Below are 17730 nucleotides of genomic sequence, written 5' to 3' on the forward strand. Positions count from 1 at the left end.
TCAAGTTATTTTGGATAATGCTCCGTTTACAATAATAAACATCTGGTCGGGTCATATTTAATTTGGTCAATTCGAATTACGGCCAAGCCTAGGTCATCAATTCGGGTGTCGGATCGAGCACATGTCGGTTCATCTTGCCCGGGTTAGTTTTCCTAAGTCTATGAGTGACATAATTCAATAAGGTATACCCGGGATTCAAAAGGTCATTCAAACGGAAATTGATTGGAATTCTACTAAACTCAATATGTAACCATCCGGTTTGAAAATTAATCGAAAGTGATTCAATGTAACTAAATTGAAAATATTCTTCATATTACGGAGTATGTATTAATCATTTTTTAAGTTTAATTTCAACTCACTTTATGTACGTTCATTTTAGGTTATACGGCTACATATTTAGTTGTTTTTAGTTCATCTCAGATTTCTAGACCCTCTAAATTTAGTTCAACTCATGTATAAATTTTGTTCAGTGTAAAGAGAGTTATTCCAAAAAAAATGGTCTTTGTAAATTTAAGCCGAGTTAAATGTCTTACTCAATTTTTTTCCGAAAATGAACATGATACATAAGAGAAAAGCAAAATGCCTAAAAACTAATAATAGAGAGGTGTAAATCTATTAAAGTAGAAAATTATTTGATCCATTTTAATTTGTAAGACGAATATATCACTGTTAGACTCTTAGGGAAGACCTAAATATTAAACTTCAGAAATTCTTATTTCAGACCGTCGTATCCGTCTGAAATTGTCAGACGGATATCATTTTCTCTCACAAAAAACCCATTTAGAGTGTGAGTGGGAAAACACATGGGGTCTTTCTATCCACCCACCACCTAGGTTGCACCAAAACGGACACGGACACGGACACGGACACGACACGGACACGTGATACGGCATCCCATGAAATTCAGGTCACGGGACACGTTATTTAAATTTAATAAAATATATATATTTTGTAGTTATATATGTGTGATTTTATTTTTGAAAAAGTATTTGATATTAAATTTAAATAAATGAAGGTAAAATTTGACGTTAAATATAACTTAATCTCATTTCTAAAACCAAAAACTAATTTATAATCAATCTATTTTGACATCTCATTACTTGTCTAAAGAACATCATCTGCCCACCAAATTCAACCATATAATAATTCACGCCATTTACCTTAAATTCAACTTTCCGTTTGAAGGTGTGTCCAAATACCATGGACACGGCTCAAAATATCATGGACACGCGTCGGACACGTGCCTAAATAAAAGATGAAAGTTAGACACGGCTTTACAGATGTCCGACACGTTTTGACGTGTGTCCGACGAGTGTCGTGTCCGACACGGAAACACCGATTATGAGGAGTGTCCGTACAACCTAGCCCACCACTCTCCAAAACTTGGTTGAGTTTTCCAAAAAGGTCCTAGGCCTCTAATTGGGTTGGAGGTTAGGCACAAATTTTGTCATACTCATAGAGTCATACTCCCAAGTCCCAAAGATATATCAGGAGGTTCTTTCTATCCACCCACCACTCTCCAAAACTCATCTCTTTCACTTCCCTCCCCTCTCCTCTCCTCTCCTCAATAGGTCAAAACCAAGAACCCATAGAAAACCATAGCAACAACATCCATGGGTGAACAAGGTAATAAACAACAAGGTTTAGTAATGCAAACAACCCAAAAAGATCAAAACCCAATTGTTCTATTTCAAACTAAATTTGGACAAGTTAAAACTGAAATTCAGACATGGTTATCCAAACAACCTATTGCTATTGAAGCTGCTGCTGTTTCTGCTTTTGGTGCTGCACAAGGTGCTGCAATTGGTGCTGTTATGGGTACTCTTAATCAAGATGTGTCCCCTACCTTGCCTGTTCCTCCTAATTCTCTTGACCCTAAGGCCATGGCTACCTTTCAACAAGCCCAGGTCGACTCTTTTGTCTTTTTACTCCCTCCGTCTTATTCACTTGTTTACCTTTTTTTATTCTCTGTGACTGGTATTTTAATCAAAGGCTGTGGCTAGCTTTCAACAAATACAATTTGTCTGTTTATTTGCTTAGTTTGAGGTTTTTTGTGTAGGGTTTGGTTCAATTTTATATGGGTATTTTGTTAAATGACTCATGTTTAGGCTCTTATGATTGACTGGTGTTTTTTGTGTTTTCTGGATGCTAAATTACTTGTTTGAGGTTTTTGGTGGAGATTTTGGTTCATGTTTATGTCGGTATTTTGTTAAAGGGCTCATTTTGTGCTCTTTGTTTTTCTGGTTGTTGAGTAAAGACTTCAACTTTATAGACAAATGTGTGTGAATAGATGTTAGAGGGATCATTTTCGTATTTGATTAAGGTTTCTTTCTGTTGTGAAGTATGAGTCCTTTTCATATTGGGTAATTCGGAGACAATCTTTTTGTGTTGCTAACACAAAGGTAAGGCTGCGTACATCCGAACACAAGACAATCTTTTTCTGTTGTGAAGTTTGAGTCCTTTTTGTGAACAGCAATGTCTAGTGTGTTTATCTTCATTTTTTGGTGTTGGGATTTGCGTGACCAACAAATGAGCATTGCAGAACTGGTTGCGGTCTGTTGTGCCAGTAAGTTTTGATATTTAGTGCCTCGTGTGCCTTGCGCTTCTTTAAATTAAGGAAGCAAGTCAAGCAATGCACTGAGCGTTGGTTGGGAGTTACAATTTGGGGTATTAGGGTTCATTAATGTGTATTCCAATGCGTCGGGGGCTCTTGAGACTAATGAATCTGACAAATTATGGAATACTAATTCGTGGATATGTGAAAGTTATAATCTTGGATGAATCCAAAGACTGAACATGTGTATGGTGATTTGTACTCAGAGCGGATACTGACAATTTGTATGCTTATATGCGCGAACTCCACACTTCTGCAGTATGGAGTAATATTAATGTTATGCAAAGGGAGATTGGAAGTTTTAAGATTTAACTATACTCACCTGGTGAAATTTTGATAGTTCTAAACTGGGTTATTCAGTCTCGGGAAGGTGTATTGGAAACTTGGAATGTTACTGTTTTTTGTTTTGGTTCCATTTTCCCTCTTGGATAGTAGAAGGTATATTTGAGATATTTTAAGAAAACGACTTCCAAAGTAATCTAATTGGGAAAAAAAGTGAAGTGTTTTTCAATTGTAAATCACATATAGAGAGATTAATTTTGGAGATGACAGATGGCTTTTGAGTTTATAAAATTGTTGTTACTTGTTAGTTCTCCACTTCTCTCCCGGATATTAGAGACTAATATTACCTTTTGGTGTCTAAAATATGGTAGAGGTACTTGCAATGTGATGATTTGGCTGGGTCCTGGGAAAGTGATTGGAACTTGTTTTGCTGGATTCAACCATCATGTCTGATACCATAGTCCCAATTTGAAAGGAGTTCACTAATCTCAGTGAATTTGGATTTAGGTGAAATTTTACTTGTATCTTTGATTTTGTAATTGTTTTGTCTTGGTTTACAGGCCCGGCTTCTATGATGACTTATTATCTAATATTGTTATTAGAGGTATCACTTAAGAGTTAAAAAAACTACTGGCTGCCATTTTTTTTAAGAAATTGTGTATCTTGATGAGCTAAGTTAATGTATTTGCTTGCTGTTAACTATTTCTTTTTAAGAAACTACTGGCTTTAGGTGCCAAACTTAACCAAAATATTCCTTGCTTCTAGGCTCTTTCTGGGGGTCCTTTGATTCAAGCCCGCAACTTTGCTGTTATGACTAGTGTTAACCTTGGTATTGCTACTGTCTTGAGGAGAGTGAAAGGGAAAGAGGATGTTCAATCCAGGTAACCTCTCTATCAAGGCATTCTAATTGAAATTGTTTTGTGTAGTTCTTACCATGTTTCCAGTGCCGGTCCTTCTAATCTTCTATTGCATGCATGTTCCTTTAGCTTTGCATGTGTTAAACGGATGTGTATTGATGCGTAAACCTGGTTTTGTTCCCTTTATATTCCAGTTAATCAGACTCGACGACACGGTGTCAGCTGCGACATAGCGTTGAGTGACGGATACTCTGATTTATAAATTGAGCGGCACGTGCATACAGTCAAACAAGTGTCTTGACCAATTACTAGACACAGACGCGATACGCTCTCTAAATTACTTAATTGGGCCATCCTCTAATCATTAACCAAAAAAGAAGAGAAGAAATCTTATTATCATCTTTGTATTAATTGGGCACTTGACTACATTGTGTTTCCGTCCTTATTCTTCTTCAAAGAGTTTTATATTAGTCGTTTCTCATTCTCTTTTTGCTTTAATTTGACACCCTTGAATTCAATAGAATGATATCAGTCAAGTGTCATGATTTTAGCGGATTGGACACGCCTTATATGTCGTATCAGACTTAATAACGTGTCAGATCTAGAATTTCAGGAACTGTTCGTGTGTTGGATTTGTAGTTATTTACCGGGTTTATTTTTCATGTAGCTTCTTGTTATGTTTAATGTGATTGTTTGATTTCCCGACATGAAATGCTCTCAATTTCAGCATGATAGCAGCATTTGGCTCAGGGGCCGCGTTTTCTTTGGTTAGTGGCATGGCCGGCCCAAATCAGATTCAAAATATGCTTTCATCCGGGATTTTCTTTGCTCTTGCTCAAGGAGGAATTTACAAGGTTCGTAAATTGTCTTATCCATGTGATTTTGTTAGACCTCTGTAAGAGCTTTATCTATGTTATTGGGGAAGGAAGACTTCTGGGTCTTGGCTTTCAAAATTTCATGGAAGATGGTCTGTCATATCAAACAAGGGGGAACATGTGTTGATGGTTCCTTTCTAACAACTATCTCCTTTTCGTGGCTTATGTGCACCCTGTTGTGATTCAGTGAGAAACCTCTATGCGAATCTTGTCTGAGATTTTTTTTTGTGGACGTTGCAGCTGGGAGAAAAGTTTTCCAAACCACCTGTCGAGGATACATCCTATTTAAAAACAAAAGACTTGTTGATGAACCTTGGCCTCGAAAAATACGAAAAGAACTTTAAGAGAGGCCTGCTGAATGATCAAACATTGCCATTACTCACTGATAGGCAAGTAGTCATGGTTCCTCTCTTATTTTCTTCTTTTCCCTTTGTCTGATTTTAATTTTGCTTTTAATGTACTGCGTTTTTTTCACGAGTTTCATCACTAACTGTTTCCCAATGCCTCAAGGACTTGCATAATTTGTGTGTGTGTGGGTGGGTGGTGGTAAGGCACAAATCGGTTGGAAATTAGGTATCACTATAAGTACAAAATAAACAAAACATGAGATAGTGTCCGTCAGTTGAGTAATTAATCATGCAGGAACCGCTGACAAGCTTTTTAAGTATTTTTTGTGTAACACTTTCTTCTCTTTCTCTAATGAGCTTTTCATTCTCTACAGTGCTCTTAAAGATGTAAACATCCCTCCTGGACCGAGGCTTCTCATTCTCAGCCATGTTAAAAGGTTTGGTTTCAATTCATATACACGATTTTGGATAACAATATTTAATGTAGAATGCTCATTACTTTAATCTCTCTTAATGCGCAGTGATGCAGAGTATAGTCAGAAGCAACGCAAGTAGTAAAAACTCTGTTGTCGAACTAGCTAAGCGGCCTAAGCCTTATTGATCGTTAAGAGACTTGTAGAGCATGAAAATGCGAGTTTTGAAGTTTTCTTTATTGAATGTGAGAACAATGTAGCCTGCCTTCCATTTCTTGAATCATGAATGTCATAAACTAGGGTTTTGACAATATTAATCCTGCTTCTGTAACAAATGCAAGTGTGGCCAAGATGTAGAGTTTGTATGTTGCGCGACCATAATCACATTTACTCCAGATATGGGTTACATATCTTGCCGCAATATGTGGAATGTGTAGGAGCTAGAATCTCGCCGCAATTGGTGGAGCGGTCCTTTGCATGTGAGCAAGAGCATCAACTGCAGTGCTCCTGTGGCTTTCCCCCCAAAGGCACTGCGGAATTGAACTCTTATTGCATTTCTTCCATTCGAACTCCAACAGTATCTACATCTACATATGTCACAATCATCTAAGTTTAACATGATGTGATCAAACCGCTAACTCAATAAATAACCAGTGGTTGATGGGGGGGTTCACAGAATTCTCACCAACAAATTGACTTAAAGGCTTTCACATTGTTTTAAATTTCGGTCAACTGCCAGCTATGGTTATTGCATAATGATTCAATTAACATTAAATAACACTATCTCCGTCCAATCATTTGTTTACAATTGATTAAAGTACCCCTCATAATGAATAAAAAAAAGGTAAACAAACGATTGAGATGGAAAGAGTAGGAACTATAAGGTTTCAGTGGACAGTCTGTAATATCTGTTGTTCTGCTGTTTATCAGAGTCAAGGAAATGCAGTAACATGCTTTTAATTTTTAAAAAATGGGACAGATGTTAAAAAAACTAAGACTTGGTATAAGCAGAGTTTCTTATGGGTATCACCTTGAAAGGTCAATGAAAATGAAGCCTCATTTGATCAAACTGAAGAAGAGGAGGCTGTGAGGACCTTCAAAAGACAACCGTGAAACTTACGCTGAATATACACAATTACTAGTGGTTCAAACAGCACCAGTTTCTGAATATTTTGGGAGGATGAATGGTCATGCTTACGGTATTACAAATGGCGAAGGACCTGAAATTTTTGAGAGTCGATCAGGATATGCTAACGTTAAAGAGAATGGACAGTTTCATATCAATTCAGCAAAGAAAGGTATGCTTTTCTGACGACCTGTTTATTTATTGTGTTCCTATGTAATGTTTGAAGAGATGCAAGAGAATGTACTGCATATCATAATACTGCAACAGGTATATTCGAGGTCAGTTAACATGAATCGTCATATTTGAAATGTCAATGTGTGAAAGGGGAAAATGGAAAAATTGTATGCAAAAGTTAAAGGGAAAAAATAGTCATACGAAACATTAGGAAAATATGACTTTTTTTTGTCATGTCTGAAGTGAGCTCTTGGTGCCATTGAGCAGCAAAACTGCAAGAGGTAATAGGCCTAACAGCGGATTGTGTTGATGACTTGGTTGCAGGCGGCATTGTTCAGCAGGATGGGTATGATGAAATTACTGTATCTTCAGTCCCTGACAGCACTTCAGGATATGAAGGAATGACGGGAATGAGCTCAAACGAATTCCACCTTTTTGATGAGAGCTTGCGCAGTGTCGCGTTCATAGCATCTGACAGATATCATGATGAACAGAACACAGTGAACAAATATCTTATTGAAGATGTTAACAGGGTGTTAACGAAGCAAGAGTTACATGATTTATACTGTCCTACTTGCAATTTTTATTTTACCAGAAGGGCTCTACCAAGAAAGGCCATTTCTCCTGATTATGAAGAGGTTAAAGGTATCAACATCCAACCCTACTTAATCGCAATATGGTTCATATTTTCATGGTACTACATGTTTATTATGTTAAAAAACCATCTCAACCAAAAGCTTAAGCTGAGGGTTGGGACTTAACATATTATACTTCTGAAAATCCATTCTTACTGATCTTGAAATCGGGTAATTTCTTCTTAAGCTGAATGCTTCTAAAAACATGTCTCCTGGTAATGCAGAAACCTGCAGGTTCATAAATTCAAGTTCTCTCTCATGAACCGTCAATGGAAAGATTTGGTCTTGCAGAAAACTGTTCAAAGTTTTTTTTTTTTTTTTAAAAAAAAGTTTGAGCGACCAATAAACAGACGGGCTCCCTGTACCTATCGCAATCAACATGGCTACACAACACAAGCACAAATAACGTGGATACCTGAATGTACCCTGACCTCTTATATTTCTATTATTATATACATCCTGATCAATAAAAACTGTATAATGGATAGCAGTATAGTACATTGTGGGGTCTTCCTTAGCATTACACATAGATGATTGATATATCTGATATAGTCATATAATACCTTTTATTTTTAAATAATAATCGGAACTCGTCTCATTAGGGAAGGATTCAAACAGCAAAAAAAAACTAAAATATGAATTCTTCCTCATAAGTCACAATTGTGAAAATAACTTTCCTGCCAGCTCCATTATAGAAAGTATCAAATATGAAAACCGGCTGACATTTGTATCAGTGGAAGTAAACCTAGTGAATCAACAACTGTATAATGAATAATATTAATGCAGGTGAAGTGAGGGTGCCAATGTTAGACAATCAAGAGCCTCTTCTCGGACACCAACGTGAAGACTCCAAGGTGGAAGTAATTAAAGCCGTAGTATATGGTGGTCTACTCGAATCAATCGCCAGCCTAAGTATTATAGTCTCTGCAGCTGGTGGAGATGCTACCACATGTCAGTTTTCCTCTAAATTGCTAATGTTTGGTATTTTATACATATTCAGAAATTTCTAACATCTTGGATTCTTCGGGTTTAAATCATCTCGTCTTTTGTTACAGTAAATATTGTAGCTTTGGGACTGGCAAATGTGTTTGGGGGACTTCTCGTTCTTGCTAACAGTGTAAGTGATCAAGACGTATATGATTCCATCGATTTTAGGCTAGATTTGTCTCACCACAAGTACACAAAAAAAAATTTGTACGATTGTCTATGGGTCTGACCGTAACTTTATGAATAAATCCGGTGTCTGTAATCTGTGTACTCTGCATCATGCAGCTGATGACACTGAAAGAACTGACGGGGCGACATTATGAAGATCAACTAGGGCAGCCAGGGCACTTCCTGATGCATGCAACAATTGCAGTCATATCCTACCTTGTCTTCGGCTTAATATCTCCTCTCATCTATGGATTTTCTTTCTACAAGAGCGATAATAAATACCTGAAGCTCGCAGCGCTAGCAGCCTCTTCATTCGTCTGCATTACAGTACTTTCTACTGGAAAAGCATATGCTCAGAGGCCTCCAAAAGCATACTTAAAGACAGTGTTCTATTACATAAGTCTCACGGTCACAGTCTCAGGAATCGCTTATGTTGCAGGTAACCTAATTAGCATATTATTGAAGAACCTCCTTGTGTTTGAGCCAGCGACTTCTATGAGTATGCTCGTCCTTGAAGCAAGAGTGGTGCAGGGGCCATGGTCATGTTATTGATGCCAGTCCTCTACTCTGAAACAAAGATTGAAACAGTTGGTATTGAAATTTAGTTATTCTTTGTACTTGTAGCAGGATCTCCTGTTGTTTCCTTGAGTACTTGTTGATGCTTTGAATTTAAAATTTTGGTACTCTGAAACAAAGATTGAAACAGTTGGTATTGAAATTTAGTTATTCTTTGTACTTGTAGCAGGATCTCCTGTTGTTTCCTTGAGTACTTGTTGATGCTTTGAATTTAAAATTTTGGTTACTTGTGTATATTCTAGAAGCTCATTTCGGTATTTTTCGTAGTTATTTAGATCATGTCTTCACTGAAGATTATAGAAAAATGATACTCCATCCGCTCAGGTCATTTGTTTACCTATTCTCTTTCGACGGTCTCGTTCATTTGTATGTTCTTGGACTGGACAAGATTCTTTCTGTGAAAGACGCCCAACTGTTAACCAGTAATGATAAATTTATGTTCATAATTTTAGTTGGAAACGTTAGCGAGCACAAATTCTCTCGTCATCCGAAAATGACACTGATAATTTTACTCCAGGAATTCTGAGTTTTCGAGAGTGGGGTTGGGGCGCTAGGCAGGGGCACTCGGCCATGAACGATGAAAATTCCCGAATCTTTTTACCTCAACTGTATTACTTGTTCTTCCCTACAAAGGCTCCGACTCTGCACACTTTTGCTTTTTACCTTACTGTAATACCTGTTCCTCCCTAACTACAAAGGCTCGGCCAATGACCCACAAACACACTTTCGTGAAGATGAATAGAAAAGAAAGTAAAAGACAAAGAACAATGGGTCTCCAAACTATGTGCATACACCAACCATCATTGTTACAAGCTTATTATAATGCACATTATCTAAAAGAAAATCCGCACCTTAATCACGACGCTATGCTTTAATAATGCTGAAAGCAACGGCTTTCTGGTAGACAATTATTGCTGACAGCTCTTTTAGACAATGACCATACTTTCTTAAACAAACAGCAATCGCACTCAGATCTAGAAACAACACTGATGTTGGTTTTTCACGCCTGGTCACACAAGATTCTTGGAGCAATAATACAACATTTTACGTGATTGAAAGCTGCATCCGCTTCAGGTGAAGCGCGATGAAAACAGATCTACATAACAAATAGTCTCAGGGAACAAGTTCAAAGTGACATCAGAATTCCCGATACAACTAACAGCCTGCTTGCAGCAACGAATACAGAGAAGAAACAAAATTAACATGTTCAAAACAAGAAATAAAAAAGAATGGAGGTAGTAAAAACAAGGCATTTTGACAAAATTTACAGGAGAAAAAGTAGGAAGATGGGATCAGAAGAAAACAAAGGGGGAAAAAAAGATCCTATAGAAACTACTGCACATTCTATTACCACATTCAAAAGCAGAGGGAAACCATGCAACCCGCTGCCAGTTTAGACAATCTTCAGTTGCTGATATTCTTCTCAGATCTGACGACTGGGAGGTCGACCTATAAGCCTGCATTGTTCAGGGAGCACGGAAGTAATGACTTGTCCATGTACTGGGAATAGTTCACCATCAATCCCACATCCGTCGTGAGAATGCTTTCCTGGCTTGATTTTCACAGATTTCACCTGCATACAAATTGGAGAATTACTAACCAGAAAGAAAGGGAAGAGGGGAGATTGAAGATGTAGCATACAGAAATGCACCCACTCGGCCACACCACAATAATCTTTTACCTGCCTAATATATAGAAATTTATTCACGGTAACAAGTGGATTCTACAACCACATTCAATGCGAACTATTGAAGGGTATTTCGCACCATATGCAAACAGTTGACACCCACTCCTATAGTAAAAGTCATAATACAGCAGACACATGATGCCTTAACTACACACAAGGAATGAGACAAACATATGCTCGACACCCTGAATTGCCCTCTCAAGATCTCATGTATCATGTAAGTACACGCGTCTAATTAGGTTCACACTGAAAGAACACTAATCATTTACAAGAAAAGCTTAAAGTAAATATTTGGATTCAAAGAACTATGTACCTTCACATACTCAACATATGGCAGGGACAAGTGTCGACCAAATTGTAGGCGTAAGAAAAATTTAATAAGCCTGAGCCGTCCAGTTCCATGTACCAACAATAGATCTAGAGAATTATCATCAAATTCAGCATTTGGTGCCACCACCTGAGAACTCAAACTTTGAACTGTTTTGCATGAATGGTTGCAGACTAAGACGCCAAGAAACGGTCCCTTCTTATACACCCAATCTTCTTCAAACCTAGGAGAAACTTCTGTCCTTGGATTTTCGTCTTCATTCGGGTGAGGACCAGGCAATTCAATGCGATTTTCATCATCCCAGTTAGGCTCACTATCCCACTTGGGCCCAGAATCCCAGATTGGGCCTGGGTCTGACATAGTAGAGGAGATATCTTCTTTATCATTTGGACCAGTATTTCCCCAAGAGGACCTAGTTGCATCATGTGTGGTTGTCAGTCCAGTCCAGCCCTTGTCATTCCTCGACTTGGACCTAGTCCTAGGCCAGTTTGGAGTGGTTGATAATGGAAGTTGGGGGTGAATTACCTCAGGTTCACCCTCATCATTTCTCTTCCCAGATGACATCCTTTTTGTTTTTGCATCTAGGCCGCGTACATAATCGGATGGTTCATCATTGACATGAGTGCTACCACCCGTTGTATCCATGTCCACGCCTGACATCCTATTAGGGCTCATTATTGAATCGATACTAGATAAACTGGAAGCTCGAGGAAGACGATCTCCACTCGGTTTTCGCATAATGTCTGTGTAAAGGTCAGACATATCAATTACTTCCTGATCAGCTAAAAAGTTCACATCATCGCCTGCCCCAGTTGATGCTGGAAGGTATTGCACTTCAAAGTTGTACTTCGGTAGACACAAAAATTTAAGAACACCAGCAACAAAATAACGCAATGGACCAAAGCGCTTCTGATATTTCTCAGAAAGCTCCAGCACTGCAAAAAAAAAAAGGCAGTTGATTTTATTAAAATGAGTACATAAAAAAGGCCTGTCTAAGAAATCATCAAAGCCACTTTTTCAGTAGAATATGAACACCGCCTCCTAAAGGACACGTGAAAAATCACATACATCAAGTAAGCAACACAAATTAACGCAGCAATAAAATATGCAGCAGCAAACCAAGCAGTGAGAATATCAATACAGAAGCAGGCAAGTATCTAATTCATAATATTAAACTGCAGTATCGGAAGCGATTGCTCAACAGGCTACAAAGTAGCGTACTATGATGCGGCATATCGAGATTTGACCTCGTATCTATCAGGCATATTGGCCATATCAGCCACATTTAGTGATTCTGGCAGCCTTTTACATATCAGATTATCATAATATAAAGTCAATTATAGCAGTCCTTTATATATCGGAATATTTGGCCAATATGTAGCACCATGGTCCTAGACTCCTATCACAACTGGATTATGAACAAACCACATCACAACAAAAAGAGAGATCGGATAGAAAGGCAGGCTTAAGGACAAAAAGAACGGGAAAAAGAAGAAATGAAAAGAGTAAATAAGCTAGCATTTTATCAAAGACATGATGCATTCCCCAGGTAATAACACTATCTATACATATAGGAGAACATATAAACACACCCAAATCTAAAAATGGAAGATATTATAGTGTACAACTGAGGCAATCACATAAAGTTCGCAACTCAAGGGTATCTCCAGCACAATGAGAACCACAAAACTCACAAGTATGAAAAATTACCATCACTAACGAAACCAAAGTATGAGACTGTCATTCCAAAGTGAACTACTCCTGTCTGTATCCACTCAACTGCGAACACATCTGTTGCTGTAAGGCCTCCCTGAAACAGCAAAAATATATGACATGAGAGACTCGCCCACGGAAATGATAGTAACCTAATGGAACAAGGGGAAAATATCTACAGCTAATAAAGAACTAAGCGTAGCATTTTATTTAATCCAAATCCACTGAGAACTCAATTACATAGATGATACAAATGGTGCAATACGACACCTTGCTCATGGTAAAGCAGCTTGAGCCAAATATATGTACTTTATGAATAGATTATTACAGAATAGTCACCGCAGCTACATTGTAACAGAATAAAGAAATAGTTTTTCTCTGATCAAGACAGAGTTCAGACATGTGAATTCCTAACAGCTCTCAAATGCAAGATAAAAGTTACTCCATGACCTAAGTAATCAGTACCAAAATACCCATGGCATGAGAGAATTATTAGTTTCTTAGGTAATCAATCACCTGCCCGTCACCTTCTAATTCTAAAGCAAAGTCTGGTATTTGATACTCTTAACATTATGACACTAACATGATGACCTTAGGAACAAGGTGAAAATAAGACAGCCAAATAGCCTACAGCCGCGATGAGAGGTAAACTACTGTAGGTCATCTGTAAGCAAGGTACACCATACATGCACTTGCAGACTTAAAGAGCCAACAACCTTTATTAGCACAAAGGAAGCGGTGCCAACTCCTACTTTCGATGTCTTTGACACATTATAAGAGCGAACCAGCAATCAGGTGCTGACACCACAAAGGGACCTTGACATCCCATGAAATCAGACATATCTAAACATTAGGTCGTAAACTTTACAGAGCGAGTGTAAAAGTTATACGCAATCAGTAGGGAAATAGTCTAGCCTAGACATTGGAACCAAAATGTAGTGCCAGAACTCTTGATCAAAAGGCTAGCAACTAATGGAGCTTCGTGTGAAGCTACAACATACCTTAACAATGGAAATTGCAGCACAAACCGGATCCCTAACCCCTAAAACAGTCCAAACGAGAGAATTATCAGATCCAGCAGGGATAATTCCAATAGGGATAGAAATTGCCTCTTTCTGATTATCCCTACACATCAGACCATTCAGAACCTGCAAATCAATGACACTGAAAGATTCAAACTCCTTGTGTTCTGAAGAGTGCATCATATGTATGTTATTTGTTATTCAAGAATCACGCTGAACATCTCCATGCTATTACAAAAATGATTTTCTGAAAAAGTCAGAGAAGACCTCAATGTCACAACTTATCAGAAATGGGAATAATGTAAAAAAGCATACCTCATTCACAATTCCATCACCTCCTACACATACGATTCCTGCAATGTAAAATTGAATATCGGGATTAGGAAAGGAAGCTTTCCCCAAAAAGTGCAACAAAAAACCCCATAATGGCCAATTCAACAAATGTTTAATGATAGCTGCCAAAAAAAAAAAAAAAAAAAACAAATGTTTAATGATAAAATTACCATCAGGGCATGTGCTAAAGTCAACAGTGGAGGCCAATTTCCTAGCGTGTCCAGCACAGGTTGTTTTGACCACTTCCAGCTTAAAACCCGCAAGCTGAAACAATAACATACATAGCAAATCAAGCACTTGACATATGAAGCACGTCTTCAGAGATTTGTCCAACAAATTTCAAGCACTCCCACCACCAGCAGCACCGTCAACCGAAATAAATAAATATATGTGTGTGTGTGAAGTTTTCACCTTTAAAGCCCACAATCTAACCCTCATGATTCATATTTCATAACTACAGCCTATAAATACGTCTATTTAGCAATAAAAAAAGTGAAAAAAAATATGAAACCCCTATATCAGTTATCAGTAAACATTCAATAACAAGACTAGTACTTCCCAAAATGCGTTGTAACGAGTATAATAGCATTCACCTGTTTTATGATTTGTCATCACTAAATAAAATATGCCCAATTTTTTTATTCATTAAACAGAAAGATTCACATGTCTATATAGCAAACATTTATCATACCTTAAAAATGGGTTCCACCATCCCATGATATACTTTGCTTGACCGGCCACGTCCTGACCTTGGGTTTAATATCACTAGCATTTTGGGTGGGCTTTTACATCTTACATGTGCTTCAAAAGGAAAATCAGTAGATACAAAATCCGAAGGTTGTTTCTTTGATGATACAAGTGGATGAGGCAGACAATTAATATAACATTGTTGATCCGCAAACGCGTTAACCCATTGAAGGGCCTCATCTGCATTAGTAGCCAAGAAGCGGAAATCCTTCCGATGTCTTCGAGGTTTCATTACGCAAGAAGGAACAAATGCACGGTTCTTTATTGGATAGGAGTGCACAGTGAAATGTCTAAGGCCAGCATTATATGACAGCTGCATGGAAGAAAGTAATGAACAGTGAAAACTGAGAAAAGATCATGAGTTTCAACATAACAACATCAATTACATGATCTATAAAGGTTCATCACAGCTCACCGAGATAACATCTTCAAGATACAACATATTAGATCCCCAAACCAACGCCTTGCTAGTAAGTTTGGCATCAAGTGCTTCATGTTTTGTGGTTTCTGTCGAAGTCTGTTCATCAGTATTTCTCTTAGTCTTTCGCTTATCCAAAACCAGCTTTCCAGTAAATACTTCATATCCTAACAAGTCGGATTGCTCATCTCCTATGTCAATCCTATGCTCGTCCCTCTTTGCTGTTTGTGGGTCATCGCCTGTAGGAACACCTTGAGTACTGCGTGAAGCTTTCCCTTTACTACGCTTTTCCGGAAAAACAACTGGGGAGCAGTGCTGCCCAGTAGCTATTTGGGAACAAAAACCCAATCTACGAGCAGACTGCTGGGGAGTCAATCTTAATGAAGGGCTCTTTGAAAGAACCCCAGTGTTCTGCATTGTTCTCCTAAAAGAGAATATTTTATAAACATAGAATGTTGTCAAAAATCAAAACTTTCAGATTTGATTGTTCATCGGTCACATCACGGACATCCGTCCAAGCAATACAGGTCTTGTTATTTTGCAGCTGGTATAAAACTGCAAAGATACACATTGAATATGAGAGAAACATATATATGAATCAAATATGGGAAATGAGGAAGATGGCTTGAGCAAGGACGTGTGAATAGAGTCATGAAACTTCTGCTAAGTTACAGCATACTCTTTGGTCAGTTACCACTTACCAGCAATATTTTACATATGACGGGCTATAAAATTCAAATGCAACAGCAAAATTATAGCACGGAAATTTCTTACAATTTACAAGTACATTGTTAAAGGCTTAGACCTAGTAGAATTTTCAAAAATCGGCCAACTCATAAAAGCATAAACAATTTAAGGAGGATACAACAAATTATTGGCCATTGGAGGTCAAGTGGGATCTTTTCAATCAAAACTTGCTTAAATTGAGTTTATAGTACTAAGCATAGTTTTATAGGGTGTGGAGCACACCGAAGTGCAATGGCAGACTGAAGGCAATCGTTGCATACACACAAGTGCACTGTTTTTTTTTTTACAAAAAAGTTAAAATGTTCGAAATAAAATATTGTGCAACAATAGATTATTTTGGATCATAAAGACAACTTAAATGTAAAGAAGTAAGAGCTAGAGTATGCAGTGCTAGTGCGCCTCGCTAGTTGTGCCTTATCTAAAAGGCGCACCAAAGTGTTTTGGCTAGTGTCCTGCCAAACCTTCCCAATCAAGCTTTTCTAAACTAAGATACTTGGACTATCAAACAGTCCCTTCACTGGAACTGAAAGCTGATCCAGCTTTGCACAAACGTATAGATTCATATACACTAATGGGACTGTCCAGTGATCAAAGACACGGAGAGCAAACGCACATATCATCCAGATACACGAAAATGGCGAACAAATCAGAGGAAAACTATAGCCATACGCCCATACTTCCAGAACCAGCTGAAACCAACTGAAGCATAAGCATGATTAAGGGCATTACTAGTACTTCTGCAATAGCATCGATTCGACTCGTAAACTATTGTTTACATTTCCGACAATAATTCAAACAGATATAGTGATATACAGATATTCATCAACAAATTATATGATCATACTAAACTCAAATTTCAGCTCACTCCAAAACCCATCACTCAAAACCTAAAAATAACTAAAATTAAACAGTAAAAAAACAAACTTTCGTCGAAAAACCCTATGCCCACAAAATATAACACCCCAAAATCAAATAATCAAAAATTCAACAAACCCAATAAAAATTACACAATCAAATCAATAATTCAGTACATAAACTAATAAACAACAGATACCCAATTACCAAAATGTATAAAAATACATGAAATTCAACTAATAACAACAAAAGGGATACAATAGGATCAAGATCTTTTACCTGAAATTGTGTCAGATCAAAAAAGTTGAGTTCTTTATAACTATCCCAAAATTTTAGATCAAAAAATGTCAATGAAGCACAAAATTTGGTGAAGAAAACAGTCAGATTGATATAAATGTGAGTAGAAAATTGAGGAGAGAGAAAAAGAAAAAAAGAAAAAGAAAAAGGAAGTAGGTGATTTGGTTAGGGTTGAAGTGTATGAGTTATTGAGAGAGAAAGGGAATTTTGAGGAGAGGATAATATGAACCAAGGTGGGAATTATGCTTTTTTTTTTATTAATTTAATAATGTTTGAGATGAATGAATTGGTGAAGTGTGAAAGTAGTGGAGTCCTTAGCTAGTCATCATGTTTTGTTGTGTACTTGTATTTAATCTTTTTATTTTAAATCAGGATGTCTATCGTTGATAATAGTCTATCCTCTCTAATCATCTTGTTAGGGCATTAGCAATAAGGGGTTTATAGAGAGTTTTGTCCATTATTTTAGAGGTTTGTGGACAAATCTCTCTATTATTGGACAAAGTTAAGAAGGTTCATCCATTGGAATAGT

The 17730-nt window shown here is 37.5% G+C and overlaps 3 protein-coding genes across 3 annotated transcripts; 2 read left to right on the plus strand and 1 right to left on the minus strand.

The window, feature by feature from the left end:
* The first annotated feature begins 1420 nt into the window (after nucleotides 1-1420).
* On the plus strand, nucleotides 1421-5723 carry LOC141657147 (chloroplastic import inner membrane translocase subunit HP30-2-like). The gene is made up of 6 exons (XM_074464287.1): nucleotides 1421-1907; nucleotides 3662-3777; nucleotides 4481-4607; nucleotides 4869-5017; nucleotides 5350-5412; nucleotides 5497-5723. The coding sequence occupies exons 1-6, from the start codon at nucleotides 1614-1616 to the stop codon at nucleotides 5528-5530; spliced, it is 783 nt and encodes a 260-aa protein (XP_074320388.1). The 5' UTR covers nucleotides 1421-1613; the 3' UTR covers nucleotides 5531-5723.
* A 2200-nt stretch (nucleotides 5724-7923) lies between these two features.
* On the plus strand, nucleotides 7924-9154 carry LOC141656038 (membrane protein of ER body-like protein). The gene is made up of 3 exons (XM_074462993.1): nucleotides 7924-8274; nucleotides 8379-8440; nucleotides 8596-9154. Exons 1-3 carry the CDS (start codon nucleotides 8091-8093, stop codon nucleotides 9028-9030), a joined length of 681 nt encoding a protein of 226 aa, XP_074319094.1. The 5' UTR covers nucleotides 7924-8090; the 3' UTR covers nucleotides 9031-9154.
* Nucleotides 9155-10106: 952 nt separating this feature from the next.
* On the minus strand, nucleotides 10107-17505 carry LOC141657148 (sphingoid long-chain bases kinase 1). Its single transcript, XM_074464288.1, has 9 exons — nucleotides 17184-17505; nucleotides 15300-15857; nucleotides 14829-15197; nucleotides 14308-14401; nucleotides 14120-14157; nucleotides 13784-13930; nucleotides 12780-12879; nucleotides 11055-12004; nucleotides 10107-10627 (listed from the first exon to the last, which is right to left on the minus strand). Exons 2-9 carry the CDS (start codon nucleotides 15717-15719, stop codon nucleotides 10478-10480), a joined length of 2268 nt encoding a protein of 755 aa, XP_074320389.1. The 5' UTR covers nucleotides 15720-15857; nucleotides 17184-17505; the 3' UTR covers nucleotides 10107-10477.
* Nucleotides 17506-17730: the final 225 nt, after the last annotated feature.

The sequence above is a fragment of the Silene latifolia genome, chromosome 5 (assembly GCF_048544455.1).
Source record: "Silene latifolia isolate original U9 population chromosome 5, ASM4854445v1, whole genome shotgun sequence".
NCBI lineage: Eukaryota > Viridiplantae > Streptophyta > Magnoliopsida > Caryophyllales > Caryophyllaceae > Silene > Silene latifolia.